This window comes from Rhipicephalus sanguineus, chromosome 6 (genome assembly GCF_013339695.2).
Source record: "Rhipicephalus sanguineus isolate Rsan-2018 chromosome 6, BIME_Rsan_1.4, whole genome shotgun sequence".
Taxonomy (NCBI): Eukaryota; Metazoa; Arthropoda; class Arachnida; order Ixodida; family Ixodidae; genus Rhipicephalus; species Rhipicephalus sanguineus.
This window is the reverse complement of record NC_051181.1, coordinates 105,608,118-105,629,658: the sequence shown is the minus strand read 5'-3', so window position 1 is coordinate 105,629,658 and position 21,541 is coordinate 105,608,118. Positions and strand designations below refer to the sequence as shown.

Sequence of the window (21,541 nt, the reverse complement as noted above, 5' to 3'; positions counted from 1 at the left end):
ACACGCCCAACCGTGGCTTATTGCGTGGAAGAAACCAGTATATCGGCAAAATTTTGCGGCAAAAAAGGAAGGAAAAGAAAGGGGCAAAATTTTTTTAAAAATTAAGCAGCACCTTATCCCGTTTACACGCTTGCGTCCTGTGTTTTTTGAGCTGTACCCAAGAATGAACTGCAAACTCGTCCTTAAATTACAGCAAACTCAATAATCACTTACTATCTGTGACGCGCTCTTTTTCACGATGGTGGTGCGACTATCATACCTAGAGCATGCCACTAAATCTCAACTTAAAGATGGCATGAAACAAATTAAGCTAGGGTAGATTCACGATGAGGCAACGGTAATATGTAAGACAGTAGTAAAGGCAGCCTAGATTCCATATCGTTGCAAGCCCAACAAAGCAGTCAGGCTGCAATGAGGTGGATATAACACACGTGCTGCATGTTACGTGCTTATGCAATTAAGCCAACAACATTAATAAACCCACTCCTGCGATAGCCCTAATTGGGCTGCAGTATGTAAAAATAAAAAAAAATATGAAATAAAAAATCGCACCAGTGCAGTACATATGCTATGCACATTTTGTATAATGAATTATCATGTGGCCTTCTGTGGTTCTTGTGACATTATGTCGAACAAGTATGATAAGCCGATTGGCGCGCACTACAACACACAAACCGCATCGACTAGAGTGTTTTACTATGAGGCGATAAACGCGTTTTCGGCTTAACACGCACGTTGTAAATACTTACAAAGGGCTTGCGAGACTCCAACTACACTCACCAGCAGGGCGCCTGTCCTTTACCTCTAATCTATGCTACGTTTTTTGTGCATACTGACAAACACAAAAACAAACTGCAATAATATATGCGCTCAATCATTCAACTTCTGAGAGCGTGTGGACTTGCAATCGAGGCGTTGCTGGTCTCGCTGTCATCAAATACCGGAGACAAAGGACGAGGGACTTGTTTTCCCGACCTTTCAGCTTCGTCCCAAGTTTGAATACAAAAAAAAGGTGATATCAAATAAATACTAAATAGGAGTAACTACCATGCCCACTCAACTCACCAAACAATCGGAGCACATGGGCCTTGTTGCTCGTCTTGCCATTATTCTTGGTGCCACTTTGTAGAGTAGAAATCGGTCGAAATCCAAGACATTTATGGCTCAGAACGTCTCCATCTGGTGCACGCTGAACACAGTCTTCACGTTATCGTCGCGGAAGCACACTAAAGCAAACATCGTGTAAGCAGGCTTACGTGAAGCATCGAGACCACACAAAGCGCGCGCTAGGGCGACAGACACATGGGCTGTGTTCCAATTCTGGACAGCATCGTAGACAGTCTACGCTGACAGCTTAGAAGACAGCATCGAGGTCATGTTGTCCGACAAATGGAACGCGTCTAGAAGACGTCTACGCGACGTGATGCCACCTAGCGTCGAGAAGAGAAAGCTAAGAAAAACAAACGTAAATGTTCTTTCTTTAGCCTCTTTCGTGTTCAAACCTATGAAAAAATTAACGTAGCTTACATTGAGCGCCTGGAAAAGCGCCTACAGCTGTACAGACGACCATACCGGCGAGATCCGAGCTACGCGAGCATTGCGCTGAGCCGCCATCTTGTTTGGACAGCAAAGTAGCCTGCATCGTTTTTGTCTTTCTCGAAGCTGTCTATTTTGCCGGCTACGTGAGAATTGGAATGGGACTTAAGATGGCCGCTGTCCACTTAGCTGTCTATTTAGCCGTCTACGGTGAGTATTGGAACACACCCATGACAGACACAACGTTTTGGCCTAGCTTGGCCGCAGGCTGGGCTTGTCTTCGTATCGGCTGAGCGCGGATGGCGCGCCAAACGCACGGTCGGTCGCGTTTGCAGATCCACAATTCTTTCTCCTGTATCTTTACAGCACTACTTATATTGCTTAGCATAAATAGTTATAAACTTTACATATTATCCAAAGCTTATCTTAAAGCTTAGCACATGGCTTAGCCTGCTTAACAAAGGAACGTGTAAAAAAAAATGTTCAGACATGCAGCGTCGCCACGCCGCGCACCGTCTCACTTTTTTTTTTGTTTGTCACCTGGGTGTGATCTCATGGCGGTTTCTTTAATATTATTCTGTGGTGTCTGTGTTGTCGATTCCTTCGCAAGTTCTTCTTTAGCGTGTTTTACTATAGTGCCCGTTTACCGCACGGCATGTACGGAGACACCGTACCGCCGTGGTCGACACGCAGCCTTTTTATATAACTCTTTTAGTCGCGTGAGTTGTTAACTGCACACGGTGTCTCACGGTGTACGATTAAGCTCAATCGGGATCAGACTTATCAAAAGTGAATTGATCCCGTCTGCAGCTTGCGTGTAATATAGCCAATCATGATCAAGAAATTTGATCGGGATCGGGTCCGACGCGCTCAATCAGTCATAAGATGTTATAAACAGCTACCAATAGGCGGTAGCTGTTTGAACAATAAAACTCCTGTTGGCCTTGTACATCTTCTGTTAGTACATTAAGAAACCAATAGGAGTACTTATTTGACCAATACAACTCCTATTGGCCCAATAAGTCACCGATAGGCAGCACCGATTTGACCAATACAACTCCTATTGGTCCAATAAGACACCAAAAGGCAGCCCCTATTTGACCAATACAACTTCTATTGGTCGAATAAGACACCACTAGGTGGTGGCTATTGGTGTCTATTGGTACCCATAGAAGTCTTATACAACCAATACAGCTCCAATAGATGTCCTATAGAACCAATAGCGATTTCCTATTGGACCAATAGGAAATCCTATTGGTATTTTTGCTAGCGTATTCCTTCACCTACGGAGGAAGTGCTAGTACATACATAGTGCTAGTATTTAACTGTATTACGGCCAACGTTTCTAGATGGATGGATGGATGGAAAAACTTTATTTCGTCAGAAAACAGTTGGGGACGATTCCGTGTTAGATGGCCATCAACCCAAGGTTGGCGGCGACCTGTGTGGCCCACTCCACGACCCTTATCTGGAACTGCTTCTAGAAGCAAGTTCTATAAGCGTTGATTACGGCTAGGAGACGTGAGCCGCCGCCCGATCTAAAGGGTACAGCCTTATCCATCCATCCATCCATCCATACATCCATTGCGAATTGACACCCATCTAGTTCGTACAAACCGTACAAACTAACTATGTGTACACAACCAAGCGCAGCCAACGCGTGACATCAAGGAATGTTTTCTTTGCTCCATGACGCGAAGAAATCCTATGAAGCCACCAACCATACCCATGTTACCCATGTACATGTATCATCCAGAGAAAAGCCGGTACGGCACGGAGTCAAGCCTAGCCCGGCCATTTCGAGTCAGCTGGTCGAGCTAGTCGAGGCGGCCGAGCCGATCCGCTTTGTCAGTCCGCGCGTTTCATGGAAGGGATTAGGGTGGACGTGACAATGAAGTTTGCCGTGTTTGTTTCCAGCACGTGCTGCACGATACGTGACAGCTTGTCAAGCTGCAGTCTATATCAAGCGTATAAGTTGCCCCGTTGTTACAAGTAGTCAAAGGTAAGCTGGCTTCACGATGTGAGGCGTGCGCTTTCGCTTAACTACGGGCTATGAAGGCCGCTCTGTGTTCAAACATCTCGTCGTAGAGTGCCGAGGAAATAGATGCGTACAAATAAGCCACATAATCGACGTATGGGGGTTACGCCAGACCGTCACCGGAAACTGCGTTTATTTGTGCGCTGCATGTCGACTCGCCGCCGAGACCCATAGATTATGCGTCGCCAGTGTACTCTTGATTGAGCAATCACAGTGGCCATTTCCGCAGATAGCTGAGCGTGAAGGGTGCGTTGACATGCGCTTTAAGTAGTGCTACCAAAGCCCTGATTTTCATCCTTTTTTTGCCACTGGCGGCTTTGTTGAACTGTCGGTTAAAAATGTCCGCTTGCAATGCGTTTCACGCCGTTTTTACGCGCATGTGACCACTTGATAATGCGTCAAGGTTCACAGTCATCGCGTCTCTCCTTTTTTTTTTTTTTTTTGCTCCTATGCAAATGCCTGTTTATTGAAACTCCAGCCTGTTTTGTTTCTTTTCTAGAGGGCATAGTTCTATTATGTGGCGTTGAAGAAGTGGATTTCAATTCGACTGTGGTAGCGGATATGTCACAGCACATCGCATTAGTAGACTGCACGGATGAATACATACCGAGAAAGTATCCGTGATATGTGCATCAGTACGTCGGAATATCCCGGTGGTGCGCCGAATGTTGAAAAAATATAACAATAAAACCAGAGGTTAGTTACTTGAGTCGTCTAGAGCAAATAGTGAGGAGTATGTTCTAGTGTTGTCTTAAAACCTTCCAAGATGAGCTGGCATGTCATCTTCGCTTTAATATCTGACTACCTGGTGATTAGAATCTTGATAAACTGAAGTAACACAAACTTGTATAATGCATAAATAGAAACAGCAGGAAGCACAGGTTGAAAGAGGAAACGTATTATGCAGTGTGTCCCTAATTTTCGTTTACACGTACTCTTCTGGCTTGTCACCGCTACCTCTGCATTTCGTGATGTGCAAAGATGACTTGTAAATGAACCCATGCCAAAAGATGTGCTCCGTTTGGCATGGACCCTGAAATGGTTGCCCAAAAGAAGGCTTTACTGATGATTTTTTTTTTTTTTGCTTGCATCTAAGGCATTCTACCACGACACTGTGGCTGTGGGGTCGGCAGCCCTCCAACATAGCAAGAAAATAGTGCGGTATACAAAATTCTTGGATTAGTACTACCTTGAGCTACCAGTGTCAAAGAACTTGGCCAGAAATCATTAGCACCCACCACTGGAAAAACAAAAAGGCGCTTAGCCATATTCACTTTAATTACGGTTTAATGTGGAGGCTGTGTTTACACATGCATTGGTAGAAAGGCTGGTAGGATTGGTGCATATCTGCTTTATGTTACATCGCTGAAGAATCTCGATATGCAGTACATCTATGGAGTTTTTCCCGGTACTTGTTTTATTGGCTGCTTCCATTCTAATAGAACCCTACTCCCTTGCCTCTTTCCCATTCGAATGAAATGTCACATTAAGTTGAGAAGTCTCCCACCTGGTTTGTGTACTGAAGGTCACAACCTTGCTATATGATGTCTTTGAAGAGTTTCATCCATCAGTAATATGTGGGGCTTCTCAACTTGCATTGTACCAGCTGATTACAGTTACAAGTACATATGACACCTAGAAGCGAAATTTACAGCTCTACTCCGTGTGCCACTGAATCTATCAATGCAGTAGGGGTGCTATGTTTAGATGTCTCATAAAAAATATTTTCCAATAAGTTCGACACACTTAAGTTCCAAGCCGAAGCTTTCTTTGCCTACCTCCAAACTGTTTGTTTCACACAGTGAAGAATTATAGATAAATTTCAGTTATTTATTTAGTGGTGCAATTCAAACTCTCGTCCCCAGGTGTAGCAGCCGGATATGTTACTGACCGGTCACATATGCATGCATGGACAGATAGAATGACCCCTCTACCAACTTTCTTCGTACACTCTAGTGCTTTGAGACAACTGACACGGGTCTCGTCTCATAGCAACAAATTACTTATAAAAGGTAGTGAGCTGTGATAGTTCACTCTGAGGGCTGGAGTTCTACACCTCAGAAAGAAGCCCATGGAGCCACGTCATTGTTCATTCACGAAAATATTCACTTGAACCTCAACTCGTAGTTTCGGAGTGACAGAGCTTGCGACAGTTGGAAAGCTGTCTTAGTGGTGCCCCATGGTTTAAATTGTGTGGGTGGTGGAGGAGCTGTAGTCTGTTTCCACAGCCATGGCTGAATACCAGGCCCGTATCCAGGGGGCGTGGGGGGGCGCACCCCCCCCTGAAATTTTTCTGATACATGGTGTTTTACCGAAAATAAATAATGAAAATAGGCGTTTTTCTCAAATAGTCAAGGCTTTCAGCAAGTGCCCCCCCCCCCTCGAAAAAAATTCCTGGCTATGGGCCTGCTGAATACTGTTGCAGAACATGTGTGTTGCCAAAGTAGTCAAGGCACAATGTCACGTCTTGCTGGTTTGGCAAAGCTTGCTTTGCACCGTTCCCACAATGCGTAAGAAATGTGCGTGATTTTGTTTGTTGGATTTGTCAAAAAGCGCGAAGCAGGTATGGAGAATTGGTTTTTTTTTAATGCCACCTGGATTGTGGGTGTTGAGCTTTTTAAAAAAACATGATTTCAGGCCATCTACTGGACAACAGTTGTGCCACGTAGGCATGATGTTACTACTAATAATTGTTGGTGTTCTGTGTCCCCAAAGGATGATATGATTATGAGGGACGTGGCGAAGAGTTCCGGAAATTATGACCTTCTGGTCTTCTTTAACATGCGCCTAAAGTTAAGTACAAGGGCCTCTAGCATTACGTCTCCACCGAAGTCCAACCGCCACGGCCGGGATTCGGTCGATATTACTGCTAGTGAATCTTATTGTGCACACTCTTGCATGGTCATTGATACCTTCAATCTCATAACGAGAAAAACAAGGAAAATACTTTCACTTTGCTGGGCTGCTACATGGCCCTTGCCGGATAAGCCCCGTTGCCGCATCACACAATTAACCAAGTCATTCTTTATAAGCAAGCCACTTCAGCCTGTTCATTACGGACACTGGAATACAGGTGCAGTCAAAACAACAAGCTGATATTGCATGCATTTCTATTGTTTAGAAGGAAATAGGAAAAAATTAGAGAAGGAAGACTAAAGAATAAGGACACTGGTTCCTTCTTTTTCTTCTCTCAATTTTTTTCCCTGCTAAAACCATGAAATATTGAAATTCCAACTAGCTTAGCTGTATGCTATAAGCTGACATCGATGCATGCTGTGCTGTTATGACATGTTCTTATATCGCATGCCTGTGAAATCAATGTGGAGGAAGTGTGAATTGGCAGGGTTACTTGTGACTCGGCATGCCGATCTATGGGTAGAAGCTATCCATATGGCAAGCACAAGAAGTTTCATGAGAACTCGGTATGCAGTTGCGTATTAAGTTAGCTTTGCTGCACTAGGTCACTGACCAACTTTGCGTTTCCAGGCCTAAGGAGGAAACATGAGGAGCAGGAGCAACTCTGGCGTCCGGCTGGACTACTACCAGCGCTTGCTGTACCGCACCATCCTGAACCATCAGGATCCCGTCACTGGGCTGATCCCATCGCAGAAATACGAGAACCATGCGTGGGTGCGGGACAACGTCTACTGCGTGCTCTCAGTTTGGGGACTGTCCATGGCCTACAAGAAGAATGCAGGAGCTTGACGAAGATCGTGCCAAGGCGTACGAGCTGGAGCAAAGCTGCGTCAAGCTTATGCGCGGTCTGCTCATGGCCATGATGAAGCAGAAGGACAAGGTCGAGCGCTTCAAGGAGAGCCAGAGCCCTGCTGACAGCCTCCACGCCAAGTACAGCTCCGTGACGGGTAGCACCTGCGTCGGTGATGGGGAGTGGGGTCACCTCCAGTTGGACGCTACTTCCGTGTACCTATTGGTGCTGGCGCAAATGACAGCATCGGGACTCCAGATTGTGTTTAGCCTCGACGAGGTGGCATTTGTGCAGAACTTGGTGTTTTACATAGAGAACGCTTACTGCATTCCAGACTATGGCATATGGGAAAGGGGTGATAAGACCAACCACGGACTTCCAGAGCTGAATGCCAGCTCTGTGGGGGCTGCCAAGGCTGCCTTAGAGGCCTTGAATGAACTGGACTTGTTCGGTGGCAGAGGAGGACCACCTTCGGTCATCCACGTGCTTCCAGATGAAGCCCAGAAGTGTGATGCGGTGCTGAACTCAATGTTGCCACGAGAGTCGAGCTCGAAGGAAGTGGGGGCAGCATTGCTAACTGTGATTGGTTTCCCAGCATTCTCTGTCACCGACCCAGAACTAATCGAGACAACACGCCAGGCTGTCATAGAAAAACTGCAGGGCCACTATGGCTGTAAGAGGTTCCTTCGGGACGGCTACAAGACTGCGAGAGAGGATTCTCGAAGGTTGCACTACGAACCCTGGGAACTGAAAGCATTTGACAACATCGAGTGTGAATGGCCTCTCTTCTTCTGCTACATGATCATAGATGCCTGCTTTCGGGGTGATGCGGGTATGGTGGATGAGTATTCTGAAAAGTTGGAACAGCTTATGACAAGGACAGAGGAAGGTCTCAGGCATGTACCCGAAATGTACGGTGTGCCAGCGGACAAAGTTCATCTAGAATCTGAGACACCCCACAGCCAGGCCAGGGTGCCGGTCGGGCAGGTCCCATACATGTGGTCTCAGTCCCTCTTCATACTGGGTCGCCTTTTGCAGGAAGGGTTCCTTGCACCTGGCGAGTTGGACCCACTGAATCGTCGCCTGTGCTCCTTGAAACGGCCCGAAGTGGTAGTTCAGGTTGTTTTGCTAGCCGAAGATTCCTGTCTCCAGGAAAAGCTCTCGGCTATCTGTGAGGACATTCAAACAGTCAGTGAAGTGTGCCCTTTTGAAGTGCAGCCCGCTCGAGTGTTGGGGGAGCTTTATTCCTATCTAGGCCGAAATAGCAAGCTCGGCCTTAAGGGTCGTCCAACTAAAGATGTGGGCCTGTTGGCCACAAGCAAGGTCTACCTGCTCCAGGATCGACTATTTGTCTTCTCACCACAGAACTTGGACAGTGAGGAATTTCACTTGGTGAACGACGTAGACCTATTTGCAGACACGATCTGTTCGAACATTTCTGTGCTGCGATCACACTGGAACATCCTTGGGCGACCAACGATGGTTGTGACACTTCAGCAAAGACAGCTGGTGAATGGGAAGGTTCCGCTTAGCCTGCGCCAGACGATTAAAAAGTTGTCTAGTGGCTACCTCAATGGCACGAGAGTCTGCTTAGGCAAGCTCGGCGATTTCATCAGCACTTCCTGTATCGCCAGTCTGGACTTCTTGAGGGATTACGAAAATGGGAACCCCGAGAGCTTGCCAACACAAGTGCGGGACTACCTCGACCGTGAAATGCGGCGCACATGGCTCAATCGTCCCGGAGCCATCATGCATGACTCTTTGCGAATGGGCATTCCAGGTGCTCGATCCCGAAAATCTGGCATCGCAGGTCTCGTGAAACGCTCGCGCTCGATCACCAGTCGAGACAGTTTTGACCTCGAGTTCAACACGTTCATGCCATCGTACTCCACCACAACTGCTATCACCCCTCGGCGCGCGTCTCTCGAAGAGCAGGTGCCGCTCCGAGCGATGTCAGAGTTGCACCTCGACCACGTTGCCGAGTGGGAGTTGCTGACAACCCTACGTGAGACTGATTCTCTCGAGGAGCAAGGGGACATCCTTCACTACCTCTCCGTCCACAAGGGCCTCAACTGGGACACGGGACTTGGCCAGCCGCACTCGGTGGTCACGGTCAAGGACCTCTTTCAGGACTTCTACGAACGGACCTGCCGAGAACACAAGTGGGGGCTGGTGCGACACTTTGCGAGCTGCCTCGGGAAGCGAGTTGAGGATCTGGCCAAGTCGGTGACGGATCTCCTGGTTCGCCAGAAGCAGGTTACGGTCGGCATGCCTCCACACTACGAGGAGGTCATCACTCGGCCGTTGTCGACCAAAGAGCTGAGAATCATCATCGCGCGCGCCCACCGGAATGACCAGAGCACGGCCATGCTGACGCAGGAGCTGCTTGCCTATTTGGCCATGTTCATACGGACCGACCCACACCTGTTCCGCGAGATGCTGAGCTTGCGCGTCGGACTCATCATTCAGGTCATGGCTGCCGAGCTGGCACGCGCCACAAAGTGCTCGCTACGCGACACGGCTGACCTGCTACTCAACCTCAGCCCCTTTGAGATGAAGTCACTCCTGCAGAACATCCTGAGTGGCCGAGAACTGGCTGCTGTGAAGAGCATAACGGCAGTTAGTCCGGGAAGCTTTGCCGCCAAGTGCAGTGTCGTGGATACCTTTGTCCACGGTGACGACGAGGACGACCCACAGGTAATGATTACCATAACTATTATAGTCACCTACTGTTCCCATGTGGTAAGTTTAGAAGTGCACCAGCGAAGGAGCCTGCATTACTGGAATGTAACAGAAAGCAGCACTATCGCTAGGACAAAATCAAGAGTAGCAAAACACAGGGCACCTTGATTTTGTGGTGCTGTCAGGGTCTTAATGGCTGGTAGGCTCTAGCCAAGTCTAGAGTGTTCATCCTTGTACTATCGGCGTCAAATAAGACGCGAACAACGGAGCACGTGCCACTAGCATTAACGACTGTATAGTGCACGCTGTCGAGTCATCACGATTGAAAGGTGTGCACATCCGGTGTGGCAGCACTGCGTGATTCCCCTGTAGTGAAATATTTTTGCTTCTGTTCTATTTCTGATATCTGAAAGGAAAAAATAAAAGATATAAACGAACAAAAAAGTGACACGGCCGAAAGCGCCAGGCACGCCCACGCCGGCCGTCCTTATCTCACCATATCAGAACTAGAACAGAAGCGAAAAATCGCACAGTAAGGGGATCGCACAGTGCTGCCAAGGCGGATGTGCACGCTTGGCACTGACTGGACGGCTCGCACTAAACCTTTGCTAATGCTTAGGCCACTCGCTCCGCTGTTCACGTTTCATTTGGCACCGCTAGTACATTGCCACAATGCCACTGGTGCCTTCCCTTCTTTTCCATAGTAGTGTTGAGTCCCCATCACGTTGGTACGTGAGATGCACAACCCCTGAAGAGAGCAGGCATTATGACCGCATTTCAATAATGTGTCACAGCAGGTAGTTGTTCCAGTTGCATTTCAGCATCAAAATAAGAAGCAGGAACACCGAAAGTATAGCAGCATATTTTCTCATGCATCAGGAAATTGGCTTTATCTGGACAAATATAGAAGTAAAGCAGCACGCTTGAATGACAGTGGTATTTGTTTAAAAACGAAATGCATCATTAGAACACTTGCAGGTGACTTTAATGAATGCATTATTATTACGTTTATTTTAATATAGTTCAAGCACGTATCATCATCATTAACCATATTAAAGTCAAACACCACCCTTGAAAAAGACATGGATCTGTGCCCTCCCTGGCTAGAGCTTTCCACCGCATTTTTTTTTTTTTCACTACTTATCTATGGTACCGTTAACTGCTAAAACATTTAGGCTGTGCATATTGTAGGCAGGCGTTTCAATATTAGTGTGGACTCAGCACTGAGCATAACTTATTTTGAAAGCATTGCTGTCTAGGCTGTGCACTTCAAATGAGCAAAGTCGGGTACGATAAATGTATGACAAATGCATTCACCAGCAGGTACATTCTGCAGGGAGGAAGAACTCCAGGCCTGCATGAAACATCTGGCACAGTCACAGCATAAGCTAATAAAGCAGCAATTTAATAACTTGTCGCAAACTGTTTGAAGATGCTTACTGCAAGTACTGAGCGTTGAGAGTAGTAGTTTAATGAGCACACATTTATCAAATAGTGTCAGCTGTGCTTTGCGATTCAAGAAGTGTGCTGTGATCGAAAAGCAGTTTGACAGCCGTCTTGTTTATATAAACTCAGTTTAAAGGAGCCCTGACAGCAAAATTAAAACCTCAGGATGTTTGTGTTTGATTGTCCTGTTTACGCGGGCACTTCTGACCGATTATTAGTGGCGAACGTTGCCTTTAAGATATATTAATGTGGTTTTAAAGTTGACAATTGAAAATTTAGTGGGCACATGACAAGGCAGTGAGACAGGGACTAGTTGCTGAACTTTATTGCAAAAAATTTACATACAAACCCTCCAGCAGCCTCTTGGAGCTTGCACAATTGAACCATTGCAAAAGAATGTAAATGCTATTGCACCTGGTAAACTTGGGATCACAGAATGAAACCAAAAATATTAATTCTTGATAAATGAGGCTCATATAGGTATCACTAACACACGTGTCCCTCTTTCTAATTATATGGAAGCTTTCTTCGTACTTTTCCAGCTGGATTATCAACTGCAAACTGTGTACTACGGCATTTTTCGTGGTTCCTTTGTTGCCTCGTTACGTCAAACGTATTGGATTATTGAGTCAATATACCAACTCTTGCTGCCGCAGGTGTCAGACCGCCAGGGGCAGTGGCTGCGCCGCCGGCGCCTCGACGGTGCCCTGAACCGCGTGCCCGTCGGCTTCTACTCGTGCGTGTGGCGCGTACTGGAGCGCTGTCCCGGGGTCTGGGCCGGCGGCCAGTGCCTTCAGCAAACGCTCACCCGGGAGATGACACCCGGGGAGCTCAAGTTTGCGCTTCGCGTCGAAGAGATACTGAACAAGGTTCCCGAGCCCGAGTACAGACAGATGCTGGTGGAAGCCCTCATGGTGCTGAACCTCATCGTCGAGAACGAAGCCGTGACAAACTTCAGCATGCCCATCGACATCGAGACCATCGTCCAGAGGGCTCACGCCCTGTTTCTCGAGGACCAGCGCGCCTGCCGAGGAAACTCCACGCTGTGCTGCGCGGGCAGTGCACCCATCATTGCCTGCTGTCGGACAGCGGGGCTCTGTCAGCATTTCCTCGACAGTGCACCCAGCGGCTGCTACGGCACCATGATGTACCTGGTTCGCTCAGGTGGCCTACACGCTCCACGACCTCCCACAATCCGTCCTGGAGTGTCCGCTTTCGTGAGGCCCCGCTTCACTCAACGCACAAGGACGAGGCCTTATATAGAGAAGGTCACAGCAAGTGTTAAGTTTGTGTTTGCAGGAATTTTCGTCTGTCCATTTTATGTTATGTTATGTTGTCACGTGCACACTGGGTGAACAAATCCAAAGAATATTTTTTCCTTGCCACACCTGGTCTGTTTACATGCAAATCTGGTATGGCGATCTTGTTTGTTTGCCAGTATTTGCCTGTGTTGGTGCTTGACTGTATTTGCCAGTATCGGCGCATTTTCAGTATTTGCCTGTTCCGTGCACTGCGTGCTGAAATTCAGTGTTGATCACTGTAATCTGCAACTGAACCTTTTTAGGACATACCCATGCACGTTACGAAGGTCGCGAGCTTTAGATGGCTCACGAGAAGGATCTCGGCATGTGGTACAAAAAGTCACATGACCATAGGCACACCTGGAGCGGATTCACTTCATCTTTGCAGCATTAGCATCACTAAAAAATTTTCTAAGAAGCAGCATTCATGTGACTCGGCCTAAAGTTATATGACCAGCCACGTCCCTCAATGTGCGCAAGCTACTCATTCACTTTGTCTTTGTTCCGTTAACATGACTAAAGAAAATTTTTAAGCGGAGTTCGCATCACTCGACTAAACTCACATGACCACCTGAATGTGCACACAAGTGAATGTGCGCACAAGCTGCACATTCACTTAGTCTTTCTGGCATTCGTGTGAGCCAACAAGCGCAGTACAATAGCCACATTGGATGGCTTTTGCCTTTGAGTCATCTTAGGCGAATGCATAAGCTATTCGCGAGTTTTTTTCACATTGTTTATTTTTTTCATTTATGCTGCTTCAACCCACTCACCAAACCAACTCCCACACTCTTAAATTATGAAATCAACAGTCTGGCACATGGCATGTGCACTTTCAGTTGCCTCGAGAGCTGTTCATTAAGTTTCTTGCGATTACTTAGACAAAAGGGGCAGTGCTGCTGTGCTGTATGCATGAAACTTGTTCTTCCCACCGAAGGGAAGTTGGGCCCTCGTCAGGTGTATTGTAACACCTTTAGCCCAATTTCCTCGGTATGCAGTGTTCGCTGTACACCGGAATAAAGCCTTCTGCTTTTTAAACTGCCAGTAAATCGGGGCTTTTGATTGGCATTCTAACGAGCCATAGCCAGCCAAACCAGCTTGAAGATGCTTCAGGTGAGCAATCACGATTTGGCCGTCACATTGTTTTAGTCTATCGAAACGGCTTCTAATTGCTGCATTTTAATAACATTACTTAGGGTATTTTAATAGCAAGCTTTTTAAATTCAACTGTTTCTCAATCCCAAACGAGTTCTATAAATATTGCGCATGTCTGCTTGGTAGAAGAAGTCGAGCTTATATCTGTGATTTGACACGGCCATGTAATGCCGTCCGCAAATAGACCTCGGCCTAGCGGAGGATCTTGTAAATGCAAAACAACTGCCTTCGGTTTTTCAGTGGAGTCGTAGCAATGACACTGAAAAATGGGAACAGCATGTCACCCGATTAACTTTGTGCACTGTTTGTTGAATGTGAAAAATGTGGTGATACTGCATCACACAATGTTTTTTTAAGTGCTGCAAGCATGGTGAAACTGGCTAGGTAATAAATTGAGACAAATTTGTATGTATGGGCTGCCCAAGTGCAAGCCATTCTTATTTAATGACAGCAAAATTGTTGGGCACAGGTGTCTCTCCTCTGCATACCTTGAGGAACTGGTGCCTCTGTGCAACAACATGCAGAACAGTTCTCACTTTGCTTGTTCCCTTTGCTTCAAGACTCCAGTAACTTGCTATTTCTTGTATGCTTGAAAAGGGGAAAGTACAGTTTTCAACAACTTCGAATAGTAAACTTTCTAACACACCATGAAATTTGTAGCATGCACTGTTCAGTTTGCATTCTTAATTTTAAATATTTGTGTACCTCTAAGCACTACATAAAAACACATTTCTAATTTTCTGTAAGCACTCATTCTAAGGTGTATACAGTTAAACGTAAACATCATCGGTGGGCTATTAAATGCTGGAGCAAGAAGCAGAGTATGCACTTACCATGTGTCATACATAAATTCTCTTTACTCATTATGTTACATATGCTAGTAAGCATTGAGACTGGACGGAACTTACTATACATGAGTGCTGATCCCTATAAAAGTTTTATTCGTAATAATGCATTACTTATGCAACTGTGGCCATGTCTCAAGACAAGCAAAACCATTGATATCCGGGCATATCAACAATGATGCACTGCTTGTTACAAAACTAGCATAGACCAGTGCTTAGGATGGCACCTATGCAGGTACCAGATTTCACGCCAAAGCGGTTTATGGCCAAGGTGTATAACTGTTTCATTAATCAGGTGCAACACTGTATAGGCTAGCAGGACTTCTTGCAGTAGGTGCATTCGCACCAAGAAATAATTAAATGACCTTACCACCTGAAATTGTTTCTTTTTTCGTTTTTAGGCTGAGTAATAAATGAATATAATTTGTGCCTTAAAACCAAACAAACCCCATCATACGATTGTCAACACGTTCTGAATCGCTTAGTCACTTTGTTTTTGTTTTTTGGTGTTTTGTTTGCAGCCTGTCGCAATGCCTCAAGCGCAGGCTTGTGATTGGCGCGCATGAGCGCTTATAACGACAAAAGCCAAATGCGAGATGCGTGGATTTACACCTTTTGCTGATCAAACTTCTTGCATAGCTTCTGCAGCATTACGCCTGATGTATGAAACGGAGTGTAGGAAAACATTCATGTGCATCCGACTCAGCGCAGCCATGGTAGAGATGCAATTTGATGCCGAAGGTAATGCGGTTGGGGATTATATATAAATAGATTTGAGTGCTGTTCTGAACTTGAGTTGTTCGTGGAAAGTGGTACTAGATCCTGTTATAAAGTAGGTGCGCAGGTTGCCACATTGTTCATTTCAGCTACGTCGGTGTACATCGATTGGATAAAATTGTCACTAGGTCATCCACATGTTAGACCTGTCTGTTCCAGTGTAATCTGATGAAGGCTTGTGCAACCCTTATCAGATTTAGTGGAGCTACTAAATCACTACATGATGTCCTGAACATCTAGTCCTGATGTTCCCGTACTCTCCAGCATGTTTGGCAGGAAGGTAGGAAGGTCACCTGCTTTTGAACTGTTTGGAATTCTGCCCCGTCTATCCACATTTAAACACAGTAGCCATTGGCTAGATTTTTTCACTCTATAAGTATCACAACAGAGCATTGCCTTTCGAAGAAACATTATGGTAGCGTGGCTTTTAAACAGGATGTAGACGTTTTATCTGCAGTTAGTAAGTGGCTTGAGCAATAGAATATTGGTAATTGCTGCGGACATTTGTTCAAGGAATCATTAGTGGTAGTTGCTAGGCAGTCATTTCAAACTGAATGTTTGCTGCTTTGGTAAAAGTTTGCATAATTGACGTCTTTATTGTGTGTAGCAGCTTAATTAAGAAATGGGCCACATTCCACTGAATTGCAAAAGCATGGCGGAATGATATGTTCGTGCAGTAATGGACCCCATTATAGAGACAAAACACATGATGAGAAAGCAAATTAATTCCTTCTACTTTTTACTTGTTGTGCCTATTGGAGTAGTCGTTTGTTTTTTGCCCAATCATTATGCTGGACCTGCCTAACCGGCTGCCCTACCTGTCTAGTTGGACAAGGGGTGCATTTGGTTGTGACTAGAGTGACGCTATATCAGCCTAGAGTGTTGATGTGAAACATATGGCGTACAAGATGAGGCGACAAGTTTGATCCCCATGCAAGATTTGAGTGCGAGCAAGTCATCAGAAAGCATTGAACGTTTTTTGTTTTGTTTTTTTCAATGTTAAATGCACTGGCCCAAACATGGAAAGCCATTGCGTTTTCTTGTGGTAAATCGAAATATTGGGGGTGTGCGAATATTCCAAAATTTGACTCTAATGTGACTCTATTAGCCACTATTTATGAATACAAATATTTTTCAAGCATTTCGAAATGTCAGCTGCACCCAAATAAGCATAAAAATTAATGCAATAGTACAAAAAAAATTCAAACACACAGACACAGTATAAGTGTAAAGCATGAGAGCTTGAGTAATGCTGCATACTATGTTGCTCGGGGAGCCAGACCAAACTATACAACGATGATTCATTCTCTAGTAGTCCGTGCATGCTAAGTATCTGCATGCCTGTTTGTTCCTAATGCTGCATTTGCGTTTTTTATGCTAAAGTTATGAATACTACTGCAATATGAACATCACACATGAACTGAAGAAGAGGCTGTCCAGTATTCAAAAAGTATTGAGAATTGACTTTAATTACATTCGCATCTGTTGCTGTTCGATAAGTATTCGATTTGCTTCCAGGAATCGCTATTCACGCACCCCTACAAGATTTGCCCGCATTTTTCTTTATATGCTGCGAGCAAGGCCTTTTGTGGAAGGCTATACATTCCTTTTAAACATTTCTCTTTCGTCGAACTGTGCATTTCTGTTCCTGTGCATGCCCTGACAAACTGAAACTTCAGTGACTTTCACCATCACTGCGCAGGCTTCTGTCGTCGTCCTTCAAACACTTTGCTCCGTTCTATGCAATCAACCACGGCATTTGGCATGGCTCCTACGTGCTTGCTCCAGGATTCGCATTGAATACGATCCACACCACATACTTTAACGTTTGTGCACACTTTAGTGGATCGCTTGAGCAAGTCGGGTGATCGTGTCGTCTGCTTAGGAGAGGTTGCTGTATGAAGTGCAGAATGAATACAGACTTAATGGCTTTGCCCCAGTTGTTTCAGGGACACTTGTTATGCAACAAGAGTAGGTGAAAGGCACTAGGTGTCGGGAGCACCACTATTCACGGGATCAGTTGCACGATTGCTGCTGCTTGAGTAGTTTTAGGAAATGCACCTTTGCAAGCACTGCCTTCATCGCCTTTGCATTTCATATTACGTGTGTAATAGTGAAGCGTCATTCACTTTTGATACATGAGAGCAATTCTCGTCTTCACCAAGTGCTTTAGCTGTGGTAATGTTACTTCTGAGCAGGCTGGAAATCTGCCTGTAGTTTCTCGACTCACATGTGTAAGGAATGTGTTCCTGAGCATGTTTGATTGCTAAAATGGTACCCAACAATTTTTTTTAGTCGCTTAAAGGGGTACTGACACGAAATTTTTCAGTTGTCGTTTTTTGCATCAGATGAAAGGCCAAGCCCTCAAGAGTCCAGAAAAGGTAATGCTAAGTGCAAGTGCACCCTGAAAAAATAATTACAGTATGTTTTTAAAAGCCAGTTCTGATTCCTACTGTACCCTGGCGTCACAACACTGTATGAGGTTCTCGTCACGTGCTCGCACAATATATAGTGACGTTTCCACGGCCGCTCCGCACCCTGGCTCTGTTGGTGACGCATAAGCGGCCATCTTGGAAGTTTTGGTACCTGACGTCATCACAACTAGCCAGGCTGCTGCGTGAAGTCATCGGAATTTGTACTGTAGCCTGATGTCAAGCTAGTGCCAATGTTGGTAGGTGCGACATGGAAAAAACGACTTTAATGTCAAAATAAAATATCCTATCAGCATTTGCTGTGCTTCAGACTTGCTCAGAGCCATCTCTGCATAGAGGAGATTTGTATGGCAGAGTAGACTCGCCTTCGAAAAAAGGTGTCGGTACCCCTTTAACATATCGTCACAGTGTGCATTGTGTGACCAAAAAGGATGTCGCAGGTTGCCTAAGAGAGATGAGAAAGGAAATTGTGCAGATAGCCTCCTGCATGTGTTTGTCTAGCCATTAAACCTTCTGTAAACAGTAGGGCTGCTTCTCGTCTTTCGCACGAGATCATTGGCGGGGTTGCAGGGCATCTGCCTCTGTACCTCTCCAAGTACACAATATGTATTTACTTGATTCTAAGGTGCACAGTTTTCAGGAAATATTCACTAATGTGTGCCATGTGCATTAGCATCGAGTATGGAACCAAAACTCAAATGAGACGTCCATATCTTGCATTTCAAAATGCATTTTCCAATTTCGAAGGCCTTCTTTTGCCTAGAGACACGGGAAGCTGCTTCATACGCCAGAGCTTTTGTTAACAGATATGCACCTGTTTGTATCGGTATGAACCTCTAGGTATGAAAGTGTAGTGAGGAAACAATTAGGCATTTTGCATTTTGGAGTATGAAAAATATTAAAATGGTGGTGCACGTTACCGACGAGGTCAGTATATTTTTCCTTTGTTGACCTTGAAAATTAGTTTCGTATTATGATCTAGTGAATACGGTGTGTTGGCCTACAGGAAACATCTTTTTTTTTATATCTGATTGTTCATCGTGAGCCTATTTCACACCTAAATTTAAGAATTTCACCTTCAGTGGGAATTTATGGTTGTACTAGTATGTACGAACGGCGTATATTATGGCATAAACAATTCCGAAACTACTCAGCAGATTTGTTTTCAGGCTCAGCTATGTTTGCAGGAGTGTCTTGTCATTTCCAACTAGAAACCAGCCTAGCATTTATACATCACACTTACTTGTGTGTCCATGTGTGTAGCATTGGCCAGATATCCCTGCATTCATGATCATGGTTGTGTGTCAGTATGTTTGCGTGTGTATCATTGGCAACACATACATAAATACAATTCCAATGCATGGAATGGGAGTGGGTGATAGTGGGTCCAATGTGCCTTTGAGTAATTCCAGTGCTACACTCTACGGGTGTGAAGCCAGCATGCTCAACTAGTCTCATTGTCTTTGCTGTAGTTCTCGATGCTTGTGTCACCATGCCGTTGTGAGTGAACCTGCCCGACGTAGCGTTTGCTGTACAACATGACACCTGAGCTTGCAGCATTTCTGCATAGTCTTTCACCGAGCTCTCGTCACTTTCACTGTGCCTCCTCGCATTTCTGCAACTGCAGCTCACAGGACAAATCGTATGTTCCTAATTGTGTGTGACGTGGCTGTGACAAATGTGACGAGTGTGTGTCCCACTCACAAGACTTTGGAAAAACGTAGCAGTGTTGCTGCGGCGTCATTAAATGTATTAAAATTTTGCATGAAACACACCTTTCTTCACATTTCAGTATTATTCCAATGATGTGCTGCGTGCTTTAGGTGCACTGTAAGAATGAAAAACGGAGGAAGCTAGCAAATGCACCGAAAGACACTGAACTAACAAATTATGTTTGAAGCAGAGCTGTGAATGCTGTCCATTGTGTGTTGTGTACTGATAGCCCTTCATTTTTCTGAAATTATCTGCAGGTCTGAAAACAGAGGTTGAAACATGGTCCAAGGTTACAAAGCCAATATTCAAAGACAAAATTGGCATCTCTTTCCTTTCCTACAAAATGGCATCTAATATTGGCCAGTTATGTATTTGGCAAGAGGCCGGATAACTAGGCATTCAATGTTTTTCATGTGCAACCAACAAAAGCCTGTAGGACATATGGGAACATTCCTGTCAAGCACAACATCAGCAGGGATCAGCGCATCATCTGCTGTGAATCCATAAATAAGAAAATCAGATATGCTTTGAAAACTTGTGTTCAACATTCAATGCTGACATCCGTTAGCTAACTCATGGCTGCCGTTACGCAGGTAAACGTGGCTTTATAGATGGTGGTTTGGGGGTAACGTCCACCCCACTGCTGATTCGCAAAAACACGATGTGTTGGGTTTGGCATCTCTCGCAAAGCTGTGTGTCTCATCAGGTGTTAGCTACCTGATACGAGGCACGTTAGCCCGGCTAATTGAGGCAGCAGGACTTGCGACTTAGGGTCATGGATTTTAATCCTATGTTGGAATGAGAGCCCAACCCAAGAAATGCTGTCTACTGAAGCTTTATCTTGGAAAACAAGGGTTACATTCTGAGAAGTCAGGCATGTGTGCGAATGCAAACAAGCGTACTTCAAAAAACAAGGAGACAGCTACATTGATTAAAACGAATCAGAAACTGATACACGATGTGCAATGAGACTGTTGTCTCGAAAGTCCAAATAGTTTTCCTTGATTAGTACTACAGAGGGCTGGCTGATATAGGCCCTGCCCCTTTTTTTCGTTTTAATGATGCACCTTGTTTCTCATATCATCTTGTCCATGCGTCGGACGAAAACCAACATGACCCCAAACTCATACGTGCACTCACAGTCTTGACAATGCGTTGCCAGGTGGGAGGAACGTGCCAACCCTTTTACTGCATGGTGCTTGATGTGAATATGCATTCTTAGGATAGAAAATGGAGCTGTGAACGTCTGAGCGAAATTTTGTAATCATGTGCCGCGCAAGTGGTTCACAAGCGGTGTGCAAAGTTGAGATGCCCTCTCAACTTGCACTGACATCAAATGGCTTATCAGATAGCTGTTATCACCCCTACCAGCCTTCCTCAAAGCTAAGGACAATGCGCGTGGATAAAGTAAACACTGCTCTTTCAGCATTTCCACACATGCTAACCTCATTTACGTACACTAATGCGACAGTGGCACATCGCATTCTCTAGCACATTTAGGAAAGGCAATGTGACACGACAGACATGATCGTGGATGAATTAGTCGCATGGCGTGTGATGCAATTCGTATCCCTCCATGGCTACCATCCACATGACCGGAGAGGATTTTAGTGTTTCTAGCCAAAGATCACAGCCGTGATGTTGAGTCTCCAATGTTCCATGAATTGCTTTCCCGGACCAAAGGAGCGCCGCGTGAACGGTTGACGTGTGGCCACACGGTACACAATCCGCAGACTTGGACTGCACTTTGGTCCACCGTGTGAACACAGCTTCGATGTAGCACCACGTGGTGTTGCGTGATGGAAGGGCCGGTTCATCAGTTTTAACATGAGCCGGCATTTATAGAAGGTGCCCGCAGCTTAACTGGGTGGCAGCACACCCACTCATTCCTAATGTGATACGCCTGTGTT

General features: G+C 45.5%; 1 protein-coding gene across 1 annotated transcript; it reads left to right on the top strand.

Moving 5' to 3' along the window:
- The first annotated feature begins 3,334 nt into the window (after positions 1-3,334).
- On the top strand, positions 3,335-12,791 carry LOC119396088 (probable phosphorylase b kinase regulatory subunit alpha). The gene is given in 5 exon segments (XM_037663172.2): positions 3,335-3,538; positions 7,061-7,270; positions 7,272-9,977; positions 12,065-12,571; positions 12,573-12,791. Coding segments are annotated over 4 exon segments (3,465 nt in total). The 5' UTR covers positions 3,335-3,538; positions 7,061-7,075; the 3' UTR covers positions 12,630-12,791.
- Positions 12,792-21,541: the final 8,750 nt, after the last annotated feature.